The 24,455-nt window shown below is 36.9% G+C and overlaps 1 protein-coding gene across 3 annotated transcripts in view; it reads left to right on the forward strand.

Annotated features, from left to right (window-relative positions):
- Window positions 1-24,455, forward strand: part of LOC149089452 (putative E3 ubiquitin-protein ligase RNF144A) — a 53,560-nt gene that overhangs the window by 25,382 nt on the left and 3,723 nt on the right. For 2 of the 3 annotated variants that reach the window (XM_089238598.1, XM_089238605.1), the window contains exons 2-8: window positions 10,959-11,642; window positions 15,619-15,720; window positions 16,908-16,968; window positions 18,513-18,625; window positions 21,233-21,324; window positions 23,554-23,698; window positions 24,003-24,092. In XM_089238598.1, coding sequence (XP_089094724.1) covers window positions 11,019-11,642; window positions 15,619-15,720; window positions 16,908-16,968; window positions 18,513-18,625; window positions 21,233-21,324; window positions 23,554-23,698; window positions 24,003-24,092 — 1,227 coding nt within the window. In that variant the 5' untranslated portion in view covers window positions 10,959-11,018. Of the gene's footprint in view, window positions 1-9,690; window positions 9,810-10,958; window positions 11,643-15,618; window positions 15,721-16,907; window positions 16,969-18,512; window positions 18,626-21,232; window positions 21,325-23,553; window positions 23,699-24,002; window positions 24,093-24,455 lie in introns of those variants that run through there. The other variant, XM_089238612.1, reaches the window with a different exon arrangement.

Raw genomic sequence — 24,455 nt, forward strand, 5'->3', positions numbered from 1 at the left:
CACGTTAAATTTTGACTGGAGAAAATCCATAAACGTAGTTTTGTCTTACTAGTTCGGATGTATTCATGTTTCTCTTAAATTATATTCTTTAACCATTACAATGGCAACAACGAGATATCTCGCATCCTTAAAAATCTCTCATTTCGGCCCAGCTAGCTCTGTACGGCAGTCTTTGCATAATGTTTTCCATCCCCCAACCTGTTAGATCAGTGTGCAAGCATGGAGGAATGATCAAAAGAGCGATCTAGAGGGGGTGTGGGTATGAGATTGACCAAAAGAGTGACCTAGAGAGCAAGGAATCAGTTCAGTGAGTGATGAATAGAGTTACCTCATGAGTGTACAAGCATGGTAGTATAGGCGAATACAGGGGAAGGGGGGGGGGGTGTCCGCCTCCTATGTTCTCCAAAAAACATTGTATTATTAGCATAGGTGGGAGGGCAGAGGTAGAAAATCACCTTCCCCCCTCCCCCCGTTTAACTATGCGCACCCTCGGTGATTCTCATCCCGTTCGGAGAGCCTATAATCCGCTTATGCATCGGAATGACCTGGAAAACGAAGAAACATGTCGGTGAGCGATCAAAAGAGTGATCTAAAGAATAAGCATGTGCTTGACCAAAAGAGTGACCAGTTAGTGGGGGACGAAAACAGTGACCCAGCGAGTTCGCATGCATGTGAAAGACGAAAAAAGTATCATAGACAGAGATCAAGTCAGTGAGCCACCAGAAGAGTGTGAAAGCATGGCAGTGTTTACAAGAGTGACTTGAAGAGCAAAGAACCAGGTTCGAGAGTGACAAAAAGAATAAGCTCAGAGTGCGCAAGCATGAGTGACTTGTTAAATGGGGAAGCATTTTAGTTTTGAGTGACTAAAACAATTATCTAGAAAATAAGCATGGGAGTGACCAAAAGAGAGTGACTGATCTGGAGTGAAAGCATGTGAGCAACCAAAATAAGTAACGTAGAGCAGGGGTTCTCGAACTGTGGACCGTGGTGCTACAGCCCTGACAAAGGTTTTTCGAAGTGATACTTTGTTAGACTGTTCAGGGGCGCCGCTGGGGGAAAAAGTTTGAGAGCCCCTGACGTAGAGACAAAGACATGTTGAGAGTAAGGGAGAGGGTTTAAGCAAGCTATGGCGGAAAATTTTAGGAATGAGTGGTCAGGAAAATTACTCTAGAATGGTTAAAGGGGCGGCAGAAAGTTCTGTAGAACCCCCCCCCCCCGCCCCCCATACACACAGGAGGCAAAACTATAAATTCGTATCTGCGCACAAGGGCAAAAGAAGGAACCGCACGTGTCCTACGTTTGAGAATTGCAAGGTTATTTTTATTATGTGTGAGTCCGACTCTTGCTGTGATGAGGCTAATTTTGAACAGGTTGCATGCGTTGGCACCCACCCGCCGGTGTAATATAGCAGAGCTCGAACTCCACCATTACGATTCTCATACGGACGTCAGTGTGGGGAGTCCTCAATATTCAAAAATTACGAAACCATTTTTTCATGCCTTTAAAAAAAATACACATTTTCTTTGTGCTGGCTGGCCCACTCAAAATCTGGTCACGAAGTACGCCATTGCCCCGACAAGAAGTCCTTGAGTGTCCAAAAGTCACCAAACTCCTCAGTCCACGTGGCAGTTTTTGTGCGCATACACAAGTTTTCCCCCACTCATCTATTCCATACATCTACGGTATTTTCGTTTCTTATTGCATATAGTATTTTTCTCAAGATAAAACGATGGCTATTTTTAGGAAAATTATCTCTACGAAATCTCATGAACAGTATTTTTCTTACAACAACATCCTTATAATACACGTATTTACGAATAATTCTCGTGTAAAAACGATGTCCACTAAGAACGAATATATTTTCTATTCCACAAGATCCTATGAGATGATAAGGGAATGATCGAAAGTGAAAAAAATTGCTTTTAAATTTTCAGCTTTATATCGTCTAGACGTGGATTCCCAGACGTTTGCGGCATTCCTGTTTGATCTCAAAGGCATTTCGGGGTGTCACCATAGGCATCGATAGTAATATAACATCGGTTGTACGGGGTGCCCTCCGTACGTTGCTCGGCACAAGGCATCGCCCTTACCAGACGCGGGGCCTAGAAATGATAGCGATGTTGGTGCCTTAAATTATGCATTATTTGTCCAAAGTATTTTGAATTTTCATCAATTCTGGATTATTTATCTAATTAATTTTCGATTTCTTTCATTAATTTTGGATTTTCATCATTTTCCCGAATTTGTTTCATTAACAGAAAAAATTCATGAAAATTTGCACTTTTTGTTTCTGAATTGCTATACAGTCAAACCTCGTTAATGAGTCACTCTTGGGAGAGCAAAAATATGACTTAGTAAGCGGAGTGACTCGTTAAACGGAGTAAGCCATAGCTGTGCCGATTCCTGCCCGAGGACAATTGGGACTTCCAAAAAGTGACCCGGTAGGCGGAGTGACGTGTTAACCGGGTGACGCACTAACGCGGTTTGACTGTATATATAATTATGAGTTTATATTTTTTCTATAGATATTTTTCGGCATTCCCGTACATCCTGTAAAGTATGCTTCATTGAATGCCGACCCCCCCCCCTTCCCCAAGTATATAAAGTGGAGCTCTCAAAGGAGCCTCAAAAAATGTTCGGGCCCCTCTGAACGCCAAAATCGTTGATACGCTATACGTAGTTAGTGAGACGAAAAACATATATTAAAGCTATATTAGTGAGCATTTTCATTATCAAAGGGCAGTTGACACCTTTTCGTCACTTACAAAAAAACTGGCACACAAGGGCGGCTCTGTCAGCACAGAGGCCACGCCTGTACACACACATCCTGCATGTGCCAATTCAATATAAATTCCGCAGAGGAATGTTTATGGACTACTCTCCGACATTCCCCCCCCCCTCTCCTCAAGGAATCATGGGAAGCTTAGTCGTTCGACTTATCTCTAAACTTGTCCTAATTAGGCTGAGACCTGGAATCTTCGTACATCCAAATGGGAGCAGGACAGAGCTTCAACATGATTCTTACATAAACGTGAAAACTCAGAGGTCCGCCTTTTTTCACTTCCAATATAGAAGACAGATGGCAGCAATTCTCGGACACCAAAACTCGCGGAACTCGGGGCATCATTATTAAGGTCGCTACGCACAGAGACGTTATGAATTCTTATCCGTGGAAATTTCGTGACGTGAGAATTCTCACGGTAGTTCCATGTAGCATCTTTTTCTAGTCGCGAGCACTTCCTGTACCCATCATCAAAAGAAGAGCACCCTTACGGCATGTCTGACATAAAAATGTATGAAATCAGGATAATTTCGATCCTTGAATGCAATTTTGTACAAGTTGTTTGATTGGAATTGTTGATCAAGTGCTCGCGAGCATGAAATCGGACACGAGCATCGAGCACTCTGGGTGGTTCAGGGAGCACCGGGATGAAGATGCCTGGTGTAGAGCATGGCTTTCTTTGTGTTTAAAATGAATAAATATTTATTATTATGTATTATTCAACATGTTTGAATCGGTATTTTTTATGTTACTGCAAGCGTTGTATAGGGTGCTAACGAAACTTTCTAGTACCAGATTAATTAAATTCGTTGTGTACTAATTTCAAAATTTTTTTGGTTTATTGTTTGGCTTTAATTCGAACTAAAGTGACCTACCAAAAAATTTACATGATAATTATTTCATTTTTTCATAATGTGGTAGTGAAAGTGTTAACTATGTAAGCATCTTCATCTGCAAAAGTATGCCACGCAGGGCGTTGAAGGACCCCCCCCCCCCCCCGTTCTAGCATCTTATTGCAAGGTCCCAAACTACCTGAAAAAAGTCAGGGAAAATGGAATTTATACATGTGCAGGGCTCCCACTCTTCCTACTTTTCGGTAAAATGTCCTACTTTCTGGTTTTTTTTGTCCTATTTTTCCTACTTTTTTACCAAATCCTATTTAAAAAATTCGTGTAATAGGTTTTAATTGAGCAGGGAATCATCGATATATTGCCAAATAGTACAAATGTTGTAGATTGCAATTAATGATCCTGCCAAGGCAGAAATTGTATAAATTTTCAAGGTTATTTGGGTAAGGGGGGGGGCGTGTATGTGGTCCATTTGGTTTATTAATTTTTCATTTACTTAGTTTGGTTCAAAAAAAGTAGAGTAGTCATTAAAAAGAAACTTCAGTCTGGATGGAAGAAATAATTTTGTATTTCCTTGTCATGGTCTTGGACAGTAACTAGCAATCATCATTCAAAATTATGGTGCACATTTTGTGTATAGGTGAAACAATAGTTTGCATTACAAAGCAGTTGGATACATAGGCCTATACTAGGTTTGGTGATTCTAATGCTACCCAATACAGAGGACATTCCATTGTCCTCTGTATTTTTAGGGCATGCAGAGGCATAAACAATGTATACAATACTCAGCAAAGAGCTAGAAATGAAAGTGCTTCATTTTTTCAAAAACAATTACACTAGTATTGAACAGTAAAATGTAAACAAATTCTTTTTAAAAAAAAAAAGGTGGCAACGCAATTGACTTATATTTACATCGGAACTTGTAATTTACATATTTTTCACGCTGTGCTTTTGAAAGTGGTTCCGAAGGAGCGTCATTCTTAAAAATCTTACATGCCTTCATAATTCGCTGTACATTGTCGAAGAGAGTTGACAGGTTGGACTGCGGAAGACTTTAAAAGTAATATATATTGTAAGGAGCGACAGAAAAGAATTTGCTGTGGTTGCCGGTAGACTGTTTTGGCCAAAAATTGTTTTTGTTACTGTCATTTCTAATCATTTTGCTTTGGCTCGAGTCAATCTTATGGGATACTGAAATAGCGCTATAAAAAAAAAAATTAATGGGAAAAACTTTTAAATATCCTATCCTACTTTTTCGTCCTGCTTTTTCCTACTTTCTCTAATTTTTCGAGTGGGAGACCTGCGTGTGGAAAAAAGTCGGGAGGAAAAACTTTCCATTTGTCAGTCGAGTAGTTAGCGTGCTAGCCTTCGACTATGCAGGTCTCTGTTCAAATCCCGGTTCGGGAATTGATGTCTGCTAACGCTAACCGTGATTCCCTGGACAGATCATATGGATCTGTAGAAAATACGTGAGAACCACGTTATTGAAAAAAATTTAAAAAATTTGTGAAGGGGGAAAAACTGAAAAACCCGAAAAAAATTCCGATCGTTAAAATTTTGAATAATATTTCTTTGACTTTTATGGTCAGGAGCAGATCGAGCAGATTTTGTTGGGAACCCTGGACCTCGCTATTTCTAGACCATCTAGGTGTTGCTCGGACTACAAAATTATCCTAGGTTAATTGGCTGGTAGTTAATGTGTCTCGACTGTGTGTAATTTGACCTTTTCGAATATTTTCCATAGTGTTTACGGAATCGGTTAAAAACTCGAGAAAAACGCAACGCAGATCACGTTTCGGCAAACCGACGTTATTATGACCATTATTACCAAACTCCATGTACGGCTAATTACGTTCCGCCGTATTTAAATAATCCAAGATTTATTTATTCCCCCCCCCCCCCCTACATTACTCATTACTCAATCTCTTCGCGTAGATATCTTTAATGTCCAAAGATGCCGTAAGGAGTTTTTTGTGTCACGCTACAGTCGCAATCGATCATTGCGTGTCACGCCCGAAGTGATGTCTTCGTTGAAGGAAAAAAATAAATAAAACAATGAAAATTCCGACAATGCGAAAATTTTGACATGTCCAAATCCTTTTTTTGTTGTAAATATTCGATTTTTCGTATAGTACGAGGAAAAAAAAGCAATTAAAATGGAATGTATAATTGCGTTATATGGGTAAATATCTTTCGTATGTGTGACGCGTGTTGCTCAACGTTTGTAGTGATTACTTAACGTCCTTTTCCGACGTCAACGTCGTGCTACTTTTTTTTTTAAATCGTTGGTGGCTGATACCGTGTGGAATTATGAACAAACAACGTTACAGCTGCGTATACAATGTGTATGTTTCTTCTGGTCTGCATCAAACTCAGCGTGGAATACACATAAGTGTGTGTAGTGTGCACATGTCGCAATCATCAACGCTCTGCTGACGGGAGTTTTCGAAGTTGTAGTTTTCTCTGTGAAATTTTAATAGATCTATTAGAACTGCCTGAAAAAAATATTTTCTTAAAGTTTGAAAGGTTTTTTTCCCTTCCTGAAAAGGTAGGCGGGCCACGGCGAAAAGCCTTGAGGGCTACGCGTTGAAGACCCCCCCCCCTCCAATTGTTTAACCAAACAATACTTGCATGATCAATAATTCAGTTCTTTTTTTTTGTTGTTGCAAAATTAGGTTTGAGGTCGCGGGCCATATCAGACGCAGGTCATGGAATGAGCATGCATGCTGTAGCTCATTTGTGAGAACAAATGAAAATTGGAAGCGGCCATTTTTTGCCCCCTGAACTCTATGTAGATCAGTGTTCTCGAACCTTTCTACACCAGCGCACCTGTGAGAATAGTGAAACCAATTTCGCGGAGGACTGACGGAAAAATAATTAGCTTACCGACAAAACATAAGCAAACTTGAGGAATAACTTACGAGAATTGACAGAAGATTTTTGTCTTGTTTTTTGTTGTTGTTTGTAATTTCATAAATTAAAAGTAAACATTACAATAGCTTGCTATTTTGCCATTAGATGATATAATGACTATTTCCAGGGATTATAAAAAGAGATAGAAAAATGTGGGAAATTCGGCCTCGTGCGAGGTGACAAAGCTGTTATAGCCAGGATGAAAGCACGTAAAAGAGTAACACAATTATAGACCCTGTATTCTGGTTGCTTTTTTTTGTTTTTTTTTGTAGTATTAATAATCTTTTCCCAACTGCTCAAGTTGATAATCATAACAACCAAAATTTAAATTCGCCACTTCATAGGAAGGCCCGTTCACACGTATTGAGTGATTAAGTAATTAACTAAATTTTAAGTTGTCAAGTACTTTAAAATGTATGCAGACGATAAGGACTGTTTACGCGCCGTTTAGTTGATAAGTGATTAAGTAATTTAGTTATTTAGTAAATAAACCCGATTCTATTTTTTCCGTTAAGTAGACCTGTGCGCATCCTATGAAAATCATCCAATCAGCGTTTACTAAATCCACTTAACGTGTAGACACTTTTTTGAGAACTTGGCCAACTTAAAATTTAGTTAACTACTAAATCCAGTTCCGTATATACGGGACAACGGGCAACTTTCAGCTCCTTCACTATTTCCTTCATGTCGGCTCCTCCGAATAGGAGAAATAATTTGTTTACCGCCAAACAATAATTAGACAATTTTTGCAGACCGGCTGTCGGCAAAAAAACTGATATAACTTAAACAAAGAAACGTTACAGTAATTTTTTTATCTCGCCACAGAGAGCAACAGACCTACAAACAGTACAAATATTCAGTCACGACACATCACTCACTTCACTTCTGAGATATAGATGGCAGCACTGAAAAATCATACACAACACTAGATACGCACTCAGACTGTTAGGTACACACAATTACACTTCCGGCACAACTCACTAGGTATAAAATTGCCTATGGCGATAGACCTGAGTTGTGTTCGGTAAAAAAAAAAAAAAATTATCATTACTTTCCCAGTGTAAGTGCATTCCATGCCTTCTGAGGTTATTGTAAATTTAAAAAAAATTGAATCTGAAATTACGTTGCAACTACATAGATCAGGCGAAATTTTCTACGGAGAAAATTCGCACGGACCAGCAGTTAAAATACACAGATGTAGATCTTTTACACCAGGGGTCTTCCAGCTTTCGGACACACGGCGGGCCAAAAAGAAACTTTCCACTAAGCCCACGGGCCGTCAACTCGTGTAATTTAGTGACATCTTTATAGAAGGGACAAAAATAATTGAAGACCTTTTATATCTGAAATTATTTCTTTTATTAATTATCACTTTTGATTTGTTCTGAAATATTTTCACTAATTCTCAAAATGTTATTGAATAATTACTGATTAAATTAATTCTGAGATTAGTTTTAATCTGAAATCACTTTTGACAATTCTTTAATTATTTATTTCGTAAGTCTGAAATTATTTTCTTTTTCACTATCTTGAAATCATTTATTTCAATAATTATGCAATTACAGTATTCTTTTATTGATAGTAAAATAATATCTGTCAGAAATTAGGAAATTATTTCTCTTACTGGAGTTATTTTTTCCACTAATTCTGAAATTATTTCTTTCATTAATTCCTGAGTTTTCATCAATTTGTTCGGAAATTGTCTTTCACCCATTCCGAAACTATTTTTTTCATTAATTCTAGAATTAATAATTTTATGTTTCAGACTATTTTCTAAAAATGATTGGCGGGCCACGACAAAAAGCTCCGAGAGCCAAATGTGGCCCCGTGAGCCCTGCGTTGAAGACCCCCTGATTTACACTGGCGTATTTTTCAATATCTGTAGCAATTCATTTCAATTTACTAAATTATTTTCAATCAATTATAATTACGCATATACATTTATGAATTTTGTAGATCAAAACCTGACGAGCAAAGAAAGCAAAAACAAAACCAGAGCCAATCAAAATATTTTTCGTGAAAGTTAGTGGTGCTGATTGGCTTATCTTCAATCGCAACCTATTGATTGGTTGGGACCTCATTTCAATTTATACCGAGATTAATTAGCGTATATTATCTCTTCCTATTAGATAATTCGCACATTACATCGGGAATTATGTCCCACTAATACGGAAGAAAGGTAATCTCTCTACATACACGTGTAATTATTAATCATCCACCGAATAATTACAATTTAGTCTTTATGTTTCATTTCCTGTGGTAACGGTATTGTTATTATTTTACGGTCTCTTCCGGACGTCCTTTAGAAGATGATTTCACGCACGATAGCTTCTACAAGGTGTAAGATAATCTTTTAGGTTGTAAAACCGTGATTATAAACAACGGGCTTAGTGTGTGGCTAAGTACAGATAATCTCAGCTTTTCCGGCTTTAAGGCCCTTTATAAAAATATCAGTTGACGGCGATAGTGGGCCCCCATTATAACAAGTTTTCATTTTAGCACTTTTCCTCGCTCTTTCTACGCCACCGCCGACAGCTTGGGCATCGATTCGGGAATCGTTCAAAGACAACCTTGACCGCTTTGTTCTTGTGCCGCTGCTGCTATGAAAGTTTTCCCTTAAATAGATATTGTGTGTTTTTATTTCTGTGTGTGTTCGTGAGAGGTTTCAGTCAGAGTCCCGTGGGATGCTGCTGCAGTTCAGTAGTCCTGTAATGATTCAGCCCTTTTTTTGAACCCTGTGTTTGGTGTCTCGGTGAGTTCAACTAATGGAGTTTTTGGTTCTAAATGTGAGATACGTTCCCAGACACTGTGATATTTTGTTTTTTCGAGACATTATTATACCGTGCCCTTTTTGTTGTGTGTGTGTTTATGCAGCTTGATTGAGGGCTAAATTCGCTGTAAGGCTCCGCCCCTGTGGCCATGGTTTCCCCGCAAGACGCGATCGACCTTGATTCTATATGTATGTATGTTATTTGTTTTGCGCTCCGAGCGTAAACATGGAGAGAGTTTTTTTATCTTTTATTTTTGGCAGGTTTTCTCTGGAAGAACTGGCAAAACGTCTCTCTCTCGGGCATTTTTTTCTAGTTTGTTGTGACCTCGAAATTTCTCTCTGTGCATTTGCTGTGGCAGTCATTGAATAGTAGTGATGACTATAATTCATATCAGATGCTGTGCGTTCCTATAATCTGTGTGTGTATATATTAGATGCATAGAATGTTATGGAGGTTATCTTGCTGGTGAATTAAGAACCATGGGGGAAATGAAAAGTGAGAAAATTTCATGTTACATTATTCATGCCAGTAGCTACTGTTGTAGTTCGTTTTTTAATGTTACCCACCCGGAAAATTATTATGAGAGTATGTATTAGTGTGCATACGTGTATAAAAATACTTACCTTGGCTCTTTAATGAGTTTTGGAAATGATGCCACTGCATTTGATGAAGCATTCTGTTGTGTCTGCTTTGGATGGTGATGGGGGATTCTCATCCTCTGCTCTTCCAAGGTGTGTGGACTGTTTTCTACATAGTTCTGTTTCAACTCTTTGATAAGCGAGCATTGAAATATTCAGAGGAGAAAAATTTGAGCTATATTAAAAGCAAATGAGATCTTCCTCCTGAATGCCATTGCAAAACCAACATTATAATAATAAATTTCAGTGTTTAAAAAAAATTATGGGATGTTGCACTACAGTTAACACATTGCACATCCATGATTTGCATAGCTTATAATAGTACAAAAATGTCATTTATATATTTTTTGCTAACTTACTTCTCTATTATTGGTGGAGAATGCTCAGCAATATTTCTCGTCTCCGTGGTATTTTACTCCCAAAATGTAAGCATCCTTGTTATAGTAGGAGGCATGTGCTTTTGAGCCTCCTCCGCAGAGAGCAAGTAGACTTTCAACAGGATACTTGCATAACGCAAAATTGAGTCATCTGCCATTCGCCTCTCATTTCAAAATATGGAAGTCAGATGGCAGCACCAGTAAGAACATGAAACCAGCCAGACTCAGACACATGGGCGGAGATACGGGGGGGGGGGATCATTGCCGCAGCATCAAAAGTAGAGTGGGCAGATCTAATGCATATGTGTGTATATGAATTGACATCATCATCGTGCCGCTGCCCCCCCCCCCGCAATAATGACCTTGCCCCCAGATTTCCAAGTCTACCTCCGCCTATGCTCAGACAGCATTGTTATGTTGTCAAAGTTGCAATAATGACACACAAAATACATGCTCCAGCATGTACCAATTTGTTAGAAATTCTCCAGTGGAATGTTTATATGAAGTGCATGTATTTTGCCTCAAACTCCTGGTTAAGAACCACTGAACTTCCATATCATGATTTGTACGAGAAATTTTTTCATGATTTATTCTGGGACTGATGAATGTGTGTTTTCTCTCTTTTATAGGAAACTATTTGATGCTGTGATTGTCTAAATATTGTGCTCAAGAACAAGAAAGTATCCGTGATGTCTCCCTTAGCTGATAAGATCCCTCATGATGCTTCGGATAACAAGCCATCAAGGTTTTCATTTCGTTGGCTGCTGAAGAGAAGTAAAAGCAGCAAATCTGCAAAAGAAATGGCACAGGGAGATAGATGTCGCACTCCTGCTGTTACAGTGTCCAAGTCGTGTGACTCTGGAATTGCGGGATTCAACGCTAAGGACAAATGCTCCACTTTTTTGCTGTGGAAGTTGCTCCCTTCTAAAGGGAAGTCGTTGGTGGCTCACGATAGGAACAAGAAAGGTTGTCAGGCTGCTAGGACATTCAAGACTTCATTCAGTTGCAGCGATGTTTCTCACATGATGCAACCTCCTGGAGCCAGCGTAATATCATCCCGTAGTAGTTACAACATACCCACATCATCAGAAGTGCACATGACGCAATCAAAACATTCTAGTCTGGGTCTGTGTGTGTCTCGCAAACAGAATTCTAGTGTTGACTGTCTGAACTTACCGGTGAAAGAGCATGTGATTCATAGGGATTTCACTCCTAAAGTATGCCAGTTGGTGCTATGCAAGCTGTGTCTTATGATGATCCCCGTGCAAAACATGTATTCCTTAGAGGACTGTGGCTGCTGTTTTTGCATTATGGTGAGTTTCAATTAAACCCACTCATAAAAGAAAGTTTGCAGCATTTATATCAGTCAATAAATATCTTTCCAATACACATTTTGCAAACCACACAACACAATATATGACAAAGGTTGTTATACACTGAGGGGCCATTTAATTATGATCACCTGACAGTTTTAAGCAGATGAGCTATGGCTCACTCTTCAGTAATTTTGGGCATATGAGCATAAACTTGAACTTTCACTTTCCAGTGCAAATTGGGTCTTGAATGTATTTAAAGGAGCAATAAAAAAATTGAATACACTAAACTAGGGTAACTTTGAGATAGCTGATTATTTTCGACTTTTGAATTTCCAGCCAATTTCATGTGTTTTACTGGCAACGGCAAATTGATAAGCTCAAAGCTGCACACCCAGTCCTAATGTTACCCTGGTTTACAGTAAGCAAAAATTTTCTTTGATCAACCTTGTATCATAGAAAGCTGCAAATGATTTGTAACTTTCACAGGATATTTTATTTGCTTCAGCAATACTTGCACACGTTTTCGTGAAAATAACACATATGTTCACGAAAATATAAATGCTTCATATAAAAATTTCAACTTTCATTGTATGTTTTTTTTTGCTTATATCATCTGAAGTTTTGAACAAATTTTCACAAAACTCTCTGAAAATTTAACACTATACGCAAAACATGCGGTGAAGAAATTTAAAATGTAACAATTTAGTATTTGATGACATATGATCATTGTAAATAAACAATTTTTAATTATTCATGAGCAGGAACTATCAGTTTTATTTTTCTATACAATTTGGTTCAGATATTTTGTGTTACTTATATAAAAATTACAGTTGAATGTCGTAAAAATTCAGAAAGATGTCAGCAATTCAGTGAGCTGTAATTTCAGTTGCTCTCATTTTTTGCCTGTAAGTAGCCATTATCTTATTTAAAAATGAAAATTAACGCATTCCTCTGTAAATATCGCTATATTGGCAACACACTTGGTGAAGTTTGGCGACAGCTCTGATGATTTGGTGATCCCATGGCACCAAGAGACTAGGCCGTCAAACCGAAAGATACCCAAGCCACATCGCCCTATGGCAATATTGACTCATTGTCTTGACGGACTGGATACCTCTGGCAATTTATTTATAAAAAAACATACATTACAATCATAACTATAAAATCATAATCTAAGTATAAAATGAGTTGCGAGATTACAATCTATGTATACAATCGGAAATCAAACATATAATCCTATATTCCGTATTAAATCTTAATTTGAATATGAAATCCTAAATCGCATATTGAAATCAATAAATAAATCAGATATAAAATTCATAATCAATTTCATCCTCGATTTAAATCGTTCAATTTCCATGGCATTATACTGTTCTTGTGCCATCAGCCAGTCTTCTTCATAGTTGATCAATTTATTTTTTTCTTTGTGAACGGTGAGGTGATGCAGTTTGTACTTGTGCCATTAGTTGATATGGCATCTGTGGGATCACTAAGTCTTCTATCCATCTAATTATTTTCTTGACTACAAGAGACTAGGCCGGATAGTCGAGATTCTACTGTATTTAAATATTAGCAAGCAAAATATTCTGTGAACATTACAAATCATTTGAGGCTTTTTATGATGCAGAGTTCATCAAAAACATTTTCTAATTTTTCTGTCTATCCCCGTAAAAACATTCATGACTGAATTTGCACTAGAAAGTGAGAGTTCAAGTATGTTATGTTTACATGCTTGAAATTACAGACCAGAGTGACACAATAGCTCATTTGCTAAAAACTTTCAGGAGGTAATAACTAAGTGGGACTGTTGGTGTGTGTTCTGAACAATAGAGAGGTGGACGTAGAAAGAAAAGATTTAGGTTTTTGCGACCCAACGATTCGCATGCAATGAAAATTAAAAAAAATTCAAGCTAGAACTGCATAAGAGTGTAAAATTCCTCATCCTAAAGTGTCAAACATTAAGAATGATGAAAATTACCTGTTAAGTAGATATAAGATATAGCATACAATGTTGATACACTCAAAATATGTAGAACAGACACCATACTACTGTTTCAAGGCTTATGTAGCCTCTTTTTCAGTGGGAAAAATTGAAGGAAGAAGGAAATGGTCTTCAATAGTGTAGATCGCTCACTAGAATGATGGCATGTGGCCCAAAATAGAATCATCAGAGTTGTTTCTGAAGCTGACAGGATTGACATCTGCTACAGTCTCTCTCATGTGTAAGTCATAGCCAAGATGATATCTCGTGTCACTAAAAAGCCAGAGCCACAGCTAAAATTAAAATGTCCTAGATGGGCTCGAGCCCCAACCTTTTGGTTAACAATTGAGCATGCTAACTGAGGATACCATTCTAGTGAGCAGTATGCACTATGACAGACTATTTTCTTCTGTCTTCAATTTTTTTACTGAAGAAGAGGATAGACTCAAAACAGCTGTATGGTGCGTACCATTCTACATGCTGTTTTTGGTGCACAAAGTACACTGATGAAATTAAAAGATTGGAAGTTTTTGAATATGATCTACTGTCATATGGTCTGCACTCTGTCATCAGGGAGCAGGTGGGTTTCACACTTTTCTCTGTAATGTGAATCTGATGAACCACTTAAATATTTGACTCACTTCTAATTCAGCTTTGTAAATGTGAAAAACTTCTCCCAATGCCCTTATTTCTAACAAAACAGTACTTGAAGAAAGCATATTAATTGGTAGTTTTAAAAATACTGGAGGCTCTCATGCTTATTCATTCAAGAAAAAAGTCTCATTTGAGCAACTTTGTCTCCACAGTTTGACAATCTCTGACATAGGAAGTTATTACTGAGATTTGTTATGCAAAAAATATTAACATAGCTTCTTGGCACACACTGTTGAAGAACTATAATGTGGGGCTAGACAAATTGCGAAAGAATTTTTTGGGTGCCAAAAAAATTTTTACCCAAAGCAAAAGGTCTGGAAATAATGCTTCTTTTTTACTTTTTCAGGGCATTGTGACCCTCTTTCATGTTGGCATATATGCTGCTATAAATTCCAAACATTTTGTGCTCAGCCTGCAATTTAGTAAAACTACACAAAAAAAAATTTATTCACCTGGGATTTGTCCATCCCTGCTGTAATGTGTTGTAGGAATCAGCAATATACAATCAGTGATTTACTGAAAGTTTCAGGAAAATTCACACAAACAATTCATCCACAGTGAATGAATGGGCAAGTCAGTGAGCATGTAAGGGAGGGAGTGGATGAATATATATATATTAGTAAATAAGAGTGAGCAAGTAAGTTAATGAGTTGGCATGTGAATGAGCAGGTCAGTGAGGAAGTCAGCTTATGAGTGAGCAAATGGGTAAGTGAATGAACGAGACAGAGTGAATTCAATTTTTTGACTTTTCATTCTTTTGCTCACTCAACCAGACTTGCTCATTTACTTACCCATTCTCTCACATGCTCGCTCCTGTGCTCACTGACTTTCTCATCCACTTACTATTATGCTCTTCAATATATTGCTTATTCACATGCTCACTCATTAGCTGAATAACTTACTTGCTTATTCACCTACTCACTTGCTCAGACTCTCTTATATGTTGTCAATGAAATGATCATCTGTGCTTTTCCTTTTGGTGAATTACATATCTGTGAATTTTGTTATAGGTGAATTTTTTATACACGACAATCTGTCTCTCAAGCACATGCACATGGTTGCCTTAAATTTGTACAAACTAAAACCATATGACTATAATGAGCATCTGATTCGAGGGTGATTGAGAAATATAATTTTGTCAATAATACGAATTCATTTATAAAATATATGAACAATGTTTAAATCAAAAAGTCTTGGTTAAACATTAGTAGAGTTACATTGAGTAACAATGATGAGCTAACTGAATTAATCTCTGTTGTTTCCAATTTGTGCATTATTTTGTAAAAATTTATGTGTATTTTTAACAAAAGCTATTCATCTTTTTTTCACTTTGTACAGTGCATGCAGCAGTATCTGTATGTGAATATCAAAGAAGGCAACATTGCAATAATGTGCCCTGATGCTGAATGCACAGAAAAAGGAAGAGTTCTTATATCAGAAGTGAGTCGGTTCTCATGCATCTAAGACCATGTATGTAACTCAAATTTTGTATATCTGGAATTAATTCTTATTTTTCCCTGTAATTTTTTTTTTTCGAGCACTGAAGTTTTATAAAACTTGAAACAATGTCAGTTTCAATAAAAGGTACCATTTGTATAAGAGCTTCTGACAGCTAATACAGAGATAAAAAACCAATTTAAAGTTATTTTATTTATTAAATCTAAAATTATATATGTAGCAGCTCCGTGTGTGTGTGATTGCGTGCGTGCCAGGCAATTGTCTACAGTCTTGTGGTTGAAGAACCCTAGTCTCATGATTTTTTTCCATGTTGTCCTCAGACCTTCGTTTGGTATTGGGACATAGAAAATTTTAGCTGCCATAATGAATTATTTTGTCATCATAGCAATTTTTCACTAATGATACATGACCTATCCTAGTATCTAATATCGTATACTCCGTAAGTTCCTCAGAGGAATATGGGTGAGATGCATGTCTGGTTTAGTAGTAGTAGTATCTTATACTGCTGTGCAATCATGAGAACCCATGTCCGAACTCTACACACCATGGTGGTTGGCTGAAGTTGGTTTTCCATGGTTCCCAACTTCTAGATGCGAATGTTATCTGATCTCGTTAAAAAGTCACTCCACTGAAAGCAACCGACCTACAGCAGTTCAAATAATTAATCATTACACTTTATGCATAGTTTAAAAATAGATGGCAGTTCTAAAATGCACCCACAAACTAGATATGCATTCCAACTTCCAACTGTTAGGCACTTGTGCGCACACTTCTGGCACAACTCATTGGGAAGTAAATTGCTCATGGCGATAAACCAGAGTTGTGTTCGTTTCAAAAGAAAGTAAGTATCTTTATAGTGGTAGTTTTTAAAACAGGGTTTTAATTACAAATTTACCTCAGAAGAGTGGACCGTCAGTCATTTATCATAGAACTTGAATTGTATTTTCCAGTGAAATGCATGTTATATTTTTGAATGCTGCCATCTATCCTTCAAATTGAAAATGAGTGATTAGAGGATCATTGTTTTGAATGTAATTTAAATGTTGTAAGGACTGTTACCCTCTGTGCTATACTAGTCAGGAATGCATCTTGTACCCTGATTATAATGCTTGCTAAAGATTCTGTGAGTATTTTTTAGTTTAAAAAATGATGTTTGCTTTTCTTTTCAGATCAAAGATTTAGCTGGAGATGAAGTTTTTGATAAATTTCAGAAGTTTAAGCTGAATAGTGGTGAGTTTTAACATCTGTGCTGTTGTCAAATTTTCATTGTACAGTCAAATCCTGTTTTAACGATAGCTAAAATCTCATTTTAACGAACATTTTTCTATTGCCCCCAGATAAGTTCACATATAAACATTGCAAATACCTGGAATTCCTTTATAACAAAATTTCGTTATAACGAAATGATTTCTCCGGTCTCTTGGAGTTCATTATAACAGGATTAAACTGTAATTGCATTTTCTTCAAAATACAATCAACATTTGTTATAACGGCCATGTGTTACTGCGACCATTCCATTATAATAACTGATGGTATAAATCCCAGGCCGAAGGTTGTGAACCCCTAGTTTATATTATAACAAAATTAATAATGTACCTTTTTATACCTCCCAAATATGAGGTCTCTTAAGATGTTAATTTTTTTTCAAAGATTTTATATAACGAACTCCCAATAATGCCTGTTTTCTGTATGATGAAGTGGATCATTATAACAAATGTCAACTGTATTCCCTTTTTTCCCCTAGCAAAAGGGTTTCATCGTGTCTCTGGAGATATTTGTAATCTTTAAAATAAGCCGTTAGAAATCTTTTAAATTGCTATGCATTGCTTAAATACTAAATGAAAAATAAAAAATTGCTTGCTTTAACGCTATGTTCAAAAGAAGTTCCCAGACTTATTTTATTACGGAAGAATGAATACAAATAGAACCTATGCAAGGATGATGTCACTCTCCGCTGTCCATATAAAAGTGTTGTTGTTTTTTATTTTTTTTAACCTTCGTATAGATAAAACCCATTTATATGGTGTTTCCTTCGAAGTAACTACTCTGTGGAATTATGTATTTTTACCATTGTTTATACAAAGATGTAAATGTGGATTGCAAGTCTTTTTTTGTCATACCCTCCAGTGCCTTCATCTGTGCTTGCTACACTTCAGAACCCGAGAATCATTGCCCCCTCAAACAAATTCTTTATCCAAGAAAAAAAGGCTCGTGGGATGAGATCAAGAGAATAAGCTAGTTATAGAAAGAAGTATTGGAATGTGATGTTTTAACAGGTAATCTGACTGCAGGAGGGACCTGTGAGCTGACCCATTATCATGATGTAGCACTTACAACTTGGCCTTTCAAAGATCTGGTTTATTAGTCCCGTTCACATGGGAAATAGAAAAAGTGGGTTTAAAACCCACTTCAAGAATTTTCGCCAATGATTGCACCGTTTGCTTAAGGGGTAGTAATTCTGATTCCGAAGAAGAGCAGTGACAAATTCACTGGAAGATGTGACAAAAAAAAGGTTTGCAATCCACATTTACATCTTTGTATGAACAATGGCAAATGCATAATTGTGCGAGATCGTTACTTTGAAGAAAACACCAAATTATCAGGTTTTATCTGTATTCATTCTTCTGTAATAAAATAAATGTTGGAACTTTTTAAATGTAGTAGTATGATGATGCAAGTTATCTTTCTGTGATGCAGAATTTAATTTTGGTTTTGAATTTCAAGAGGGTAGAAATGTTGCTGGCTTTTTTCAACCGTGTTATTTTCTCTTGCAGATGTAGAGTCAGATCCATGTAGAACATGGTGTCCTACACCTGGATGCGAGACTATATGTCAGTTTCAGCCATCAGCTACTGGAGATGGCGGCATCTCGGTTCATTGCCTAAATGTAAGTTTTATATTTATATGAGTAAAATGTTTTCAGACTGATGGTTCTTGAAAGGAAAAAAAATACTTACTGCATCCTGGATGATACAGTGGCAGGGGGATAACCTGTATCACAGTTGATAGTTTTATTCCATGTAATTCACAGAAAATAATCAACAGTTCAGCTATTGCCCAACATTGTTAGCAACTTTCTCAAAAATTTTGATTTTGAAAAAGCTTTTTCTGTTTTCAAAAAGTGACACACAATTCCGAACTGAATTTTCTTGAGGGATATTTCATCAGAACTTGCCAGAATTTTCTCGTTTATGATGGAAGGAACACGCCACCTATATCGTCACTTGGGAAAACTTTATAGACCTCAGCCGAGGCAAGGTCATCAACACTTCACAGTTGGCACCGCAATTCGCATTGAAAGATCACTCAGGCTCAGCAAATACAAAGGTCATCTCTCCATATGTCCAAAAATAAACATCATAACCCCCTTCCAACTGGTTTTTTTTACTACTACTACTTGTGTGTGGTTTCTGACGATGGCTCTCCATTGCAGAGCCGAAACTCATAAACCAGTGTAAAGAAAAAAATGTATTTGTCTTAAATTGTGTTAATTATTTTCTGTGAATTAAAACCAGGGAAATTTTCTATTAGATATTTATTCCATATAGTTTTTGGATGAGGCATTTTTGTGTGCGATTTCTTTATTAACAATAGTATATAGTGAAACTTTTCTAAGACAGGCATTCGATGTTCCATAAAAAAGAGCTTTTTTTTTACGGAGGTGACCGTGGAATAGAAGTTGTATTATGGTAGACAGGGAAAAAAATACTCCAAGGGGATGTGTAAAAATAGCAGTTTAGTCACGAAAAAAAAAAACTTGTTCTCAATGTATTTACAATGCTAAAAAGAAAACAATTACGTATACTGTTATACAAATACAAAGTTTGTTTTAGCAAGTTGAGAATTTTTTGGTTGCGTCATTTTTCTGAATTTTTCTTTTGCAATTTCATTTTTAATTTTCAAGCGAAGGTTTCCCAACATATCTGTGTAGGCTCTCAATAGCAGATTTTTTTTTAAAAATTTTCCATGGAGTATTATTTATCTTGTTTACCCTCGGGGGGATTTCACTCTTTCTTATCAGCTAGGCTCCACCGTATAGCATTAGCTTTTGTCATCCTATATGAACAAATTTTTCCAACCTGATAGTTTGACACATGAACAGAAAATCTGATTGATCCAAAAAGGTATTCGAGATTATAAAAAAAGAACGCTATCAGGTCTTAATTCTTTTTTTTTAAAAAACACAAAAATCTGGGTTTTTCAAAAAGTGGACATAGACAAGTTGGCCATGGTGGCTGTGGAAATGGGGGATGGTTTTTGTATTATGTCTACAGAACAGTATTTCTCAACTACCAGGCCATGACTGGTTCTTTGTTTCATTTTTACCCATTCATTTCCCATTAATTTATACAATCTTGTTTGTAATTTCCCATTAATGGTGTGTATGGCTGCGCCTTTCAATCACAAAAAGGAAATCAACCAAGCCGCTGGCTCTTCAATGTTGAGAACCACCGCTATACGGCCTGTAGTCCATTACGAGAAAAACTGACCATGAAGGGAAGTTGGTCAAGAATAGAGGTGGCCACCTTTGGAAGTTTCATTGTATTTATTTACGATAAAGGTACTACTACCACTTAGACCCTAAATTTTTTCTAGCACAATTAAAGGCAGTGAATATCAATACCACACTTGTCATGTTGAATAGTATAGGGCCGAGTCAGGGGCGTCAGACATTTCCGAAACTTGAGGGTACTCGTCTTGATCTTCACATAGAAATTTCGATTTCTGAATGAATTCAGTGGGTGCTCAAACCCATACCGTAAATTACTGTGGGTGCTCGAGCACCCCTGGCTCCGATGCAACTGTATATAGCGGTCCCAGATTTTTTTTAATCCTATAAGGGCTGGATATAACCCAAATCTATCCTCAAAGGGAAACTAATTGCTGTTGTATAATAGTATGTCTGAAAAAGGGATGGGATAAATATGTAGAGCTAGTAGACAATACTGTCTTCTGTTTTTCTTTCCTTTTTTTGCCATAGAATGCACGTTTGAAAATGAAATGAAACGGCTTCAGTGAAAAAACTAAAAAGACACGGCATAAATCAACTTTATTCACAAGTAATTAAAGCATTTACTATTAACAGAGACCCCCCAGACATAATGCATGCCATGTAACAGTAGGAGTAGCTGACATTTTCTAGAACAAACCGAGTATACTGGCATAGCTGCGCAGCAGCAATTAAGATTCTTGACGAGAAGATTCAATCACAATCTTGCAGTCAAACTCTTGAGATGTTCCACCTCCAAAGGGGACAAAAGATTGAGAGACAATTGATCAGATGTTTATTGGTCAATCAATTACATTTTTGACAATTATTTTTTTGTCGTAGAGATGTAAATGCAGTGTTTCAGCGTGTCATGCTCACTGGAACAATCAATTGTCTACCTCCACTTTTTTTTTGAAAGACTGTTTATATAAATTTATATAACTGATAATCTTGCATCTGCATGTGATTCTAAAACAAGTCTTTTGAATTTTTTGTTGATTATAGTGTAAGCACACTTTCTGTTCGTCTTGTAAGTTAAGATGGCACAGCGATAGAACCTGTGAAGAGATGAAACTGATTTTCCAAGATGATGATGAGTAAGGAAGTTTCCTCATGTATTTAGATCTATTTTTATTTAAATTATGATGTTATGAAACAATCAGAAAAAATGTTGATCTTGCTTCTCAATACATACATTATACAGTGTGTGATCGCTACATAATCGCATCATAAATATGTTATGGCCACGCATGTACATACACTCACACAACACAGTCTGGCATGTACGAATTCATTGGAAATTCTGTAGAGGAATGTGTATGAGGTGCATGTATGGCTAAGTAGGTTTAGTATGGTTAAGTGGTCGTGTGTGATCAATTCAACGAGTATCATCCGAAATTTTCAAAATTCTCTCTCAATTCAAATGCTCATGGCAGCTATTCTAAAAATCAGGCCATTTTTATACGTAATTCAAACTGGTGAACCACTTTGGAAAAAAAAGCATCCAACAGCATGATGAGAATCAAAATGATTGAAAAAAACAATAGGTCATGGCCCACAAATGAATATTTTCTCATTATACTGGTGGGCTCAATAGAAAGGCTGGTGTGCAGCTTGCATTCGTACGTCAAAGTGTGGAACTGCAGAAAACCAACTTCAGCCGACCACCACTATGGCAACGGTGGGGTTTGAACCCAGGACCTTGTGATACAACTCTATCACTATGACCACTCAATCACCACAGCGGTGTATATAAAAAATTATAGCAGACTCTTAATAATTTGGTCATGCACTAGTCTGGCCCATCCAGTAATGTAGCATTTTTAGAAGGATATTCTTCGAGTATAAAGAGGAAGCATGTCAATGTATTTCTGCATGCAGAAGTTTTTTTCCCCTCCAACAGGCTTTTTCAACTGATGTCCAGTAATCCTACAATTTCAGCAATCTAAAACACCCTGGTATGATACACGCTGAATTAGTGAGAGTCTACCGTGTAGTTTCATTTCAATATCAGTGCTTCCAACTGTGCTAGAAATGGTCACCATTTTTTCTCTACACCCAGTTTACACCAGAACAATTTTGACCAAATATTTCAATATGTTGGTACGTTTGTAATCTTAATTGACAGCTCCATTCACTGATGAATTGTTTTAATTCATCATTGTTAGTCAGACTTCTCTTCAATAGGATAGATAATCTATTTGTGTAATCTATCTATATACACTAGTAGTTCTCAAAGTGTGCATCATGCATGAGGGCAGAAATATTGGGGGCACATAAGGGTGCAGTGTGCATACCCCCCTCCCCCAACATCAAAGTGTTTGTGGGTGACCTTATGGCATCATGGCTCCTAGGGAGCTCACCAGCCTTCGTAATGACAGTTACGACAAACTGGGGATACTGATGTGCGCCTTTTTTGTAGTCTTTGAAACAGTTCTTTGTTGTATCTGCTTCTTCCTAAAATAGTCTGTGTTGACTAGGTTGAGAGAACCATAGGAGATAAAAGTTTGCAAATCACTGATCTACATGATAGTCCAGTATCAGTGATATACTTTCAAACAAATAACTCGTAGTATATGATGGGAGACTCTTAAATCTTCTAAACACAATTTTTTATTTCCCTTACTCATCATAGGGTCTTACATAGATGAAAATAAAACATCAAACATCAAGGAGAGATGTTTATATTCCTAAATCATTGCAGCAAAATAGTTATTCGAGCATTTGAGAAGCCAATCAATATCTGTCAACTACTTCTACACCATACATGCACCTTGTAAACATTGCTGTGGGAAATTTCTAACCAATTAGTGCTTGCCGGAATGTTTTTGTGTGTGTATTCCTTAAACAGGATGTGCCAAAAACTGTGATGTGTGTTACAGAACAATCGCTGCTACAGAAAAATCTGAAGAAGATTTCAAGAAAATAAGGAAAAAGAATTCTGTGTTTATTACCGCAGAACATTTTCAGTCAGCTGAAGGCTCATTGCATAGCAGTTTAAAACGTTCTGCTTTGGGGGTGTGTGGTTATGTGTAGCTCTAATGCTTTATGTTTATTTCATTTTCGAGATGTCAACTGTCCTCTTCCCTTGTGCCCTATTCAGTAAGAGTTAAAAAGGCATTGGTAAAGATTGGGGGAAAACAATATAAAATGAGCTGCAGCCAATTTCTGATGGAAGGGAACCAAAAATTTATTTTTAAACCTACACAAGTTTTCAGCTTTATAACGGGGAATTACTGTACTTGTGTAATGTGTTTATATTTCTGCAATTTTTATAAACTTCTCTACTGCTTTCTGTTGTAGTAATTTTGCTTTCGCTTTTCTAGCTTCAATGTCAGCGATGAAGAGGATGCTATCATCAAGCGATGTCCTAATTGCCGAGTGCCTATAGAAAGGGATGAGGGTTGTGCCCAGATGATGTGTAAATGCTGCAAGCATGTTTTCTGTTGGCACTGCTTAGCATCGCTTGACGTGAGTTCACATCTATTCACTATTTTTGCGATAAATTATTTGTTTGTGTTTTGATAATGAATATGTTAATTTATCTAAGGCTATGATTACACTATAATAGTTTTAGAAAAGTTCTTTTATAAAACTTGAAAAATGCAACCAATAAGTACATAAGTTACATTCAAGTGAATGTAACCAATAAGCTTATTGGTTGTTTTTTCAAGTTTTGTTAAAATCTTTTATCAAACTTTTATAATGTAATCCTAGCCTAATACAGAAATCACCCTTTTCATTTGCATCATATCAAATTTTTACTTTTTTAAAGGATGATTTTCTCCTGCGCCATTATGACAAAGGACCGTGCAGGAACAAATTAGGCCATTCTAGAGCATCCATGGTTTGGCACAGAACTCAAGTAAGTGGTTTGAAACTCACGTTTTGGTTTCATTACAAACTTCTTTGTAGATTTATGCAGTCGATGCTTGTTTTTACAAACCCATATGGACGTGAAATTGAAAGTTTGTTAATGGGAAACATATTTCAAGCATTAGTATATTCAGTGCTGTCTTAACATGTGGACTCACCCCGGGCCTCAAGAGAAAAGGGCTCCACACAAAAATGAGATTCAGTTGAAATTTTAAAGAGTAAGCATGTAAATTTACCAGGTAGGGCCTCAAAAAAAAAAATCACTTGGCCCAAGAGTTCATGAAACTCTTAAGATGGCCCTGAGTATATTGCTTAGAACCAGAAGATTAGTTCACAAAAACATGCAGTTCCT

This window comes from Pholcus phalangioides, unplaced genomic scaffold (assembly GCF_987345545.1).
Source record: "Pholcus phalangioides strain wild (caught in Gottingen) unplaced genomic scaffold, Ppha-v1.0 ptg000002l_1, whole genome shotgun sequence".
NCBI classification, from domain to species: Eukaryota; Metazoa; Arthropoda; class Arachnida; order Araneae; family Pholcidae; genus Pholcus; species Pholcus phalangioides.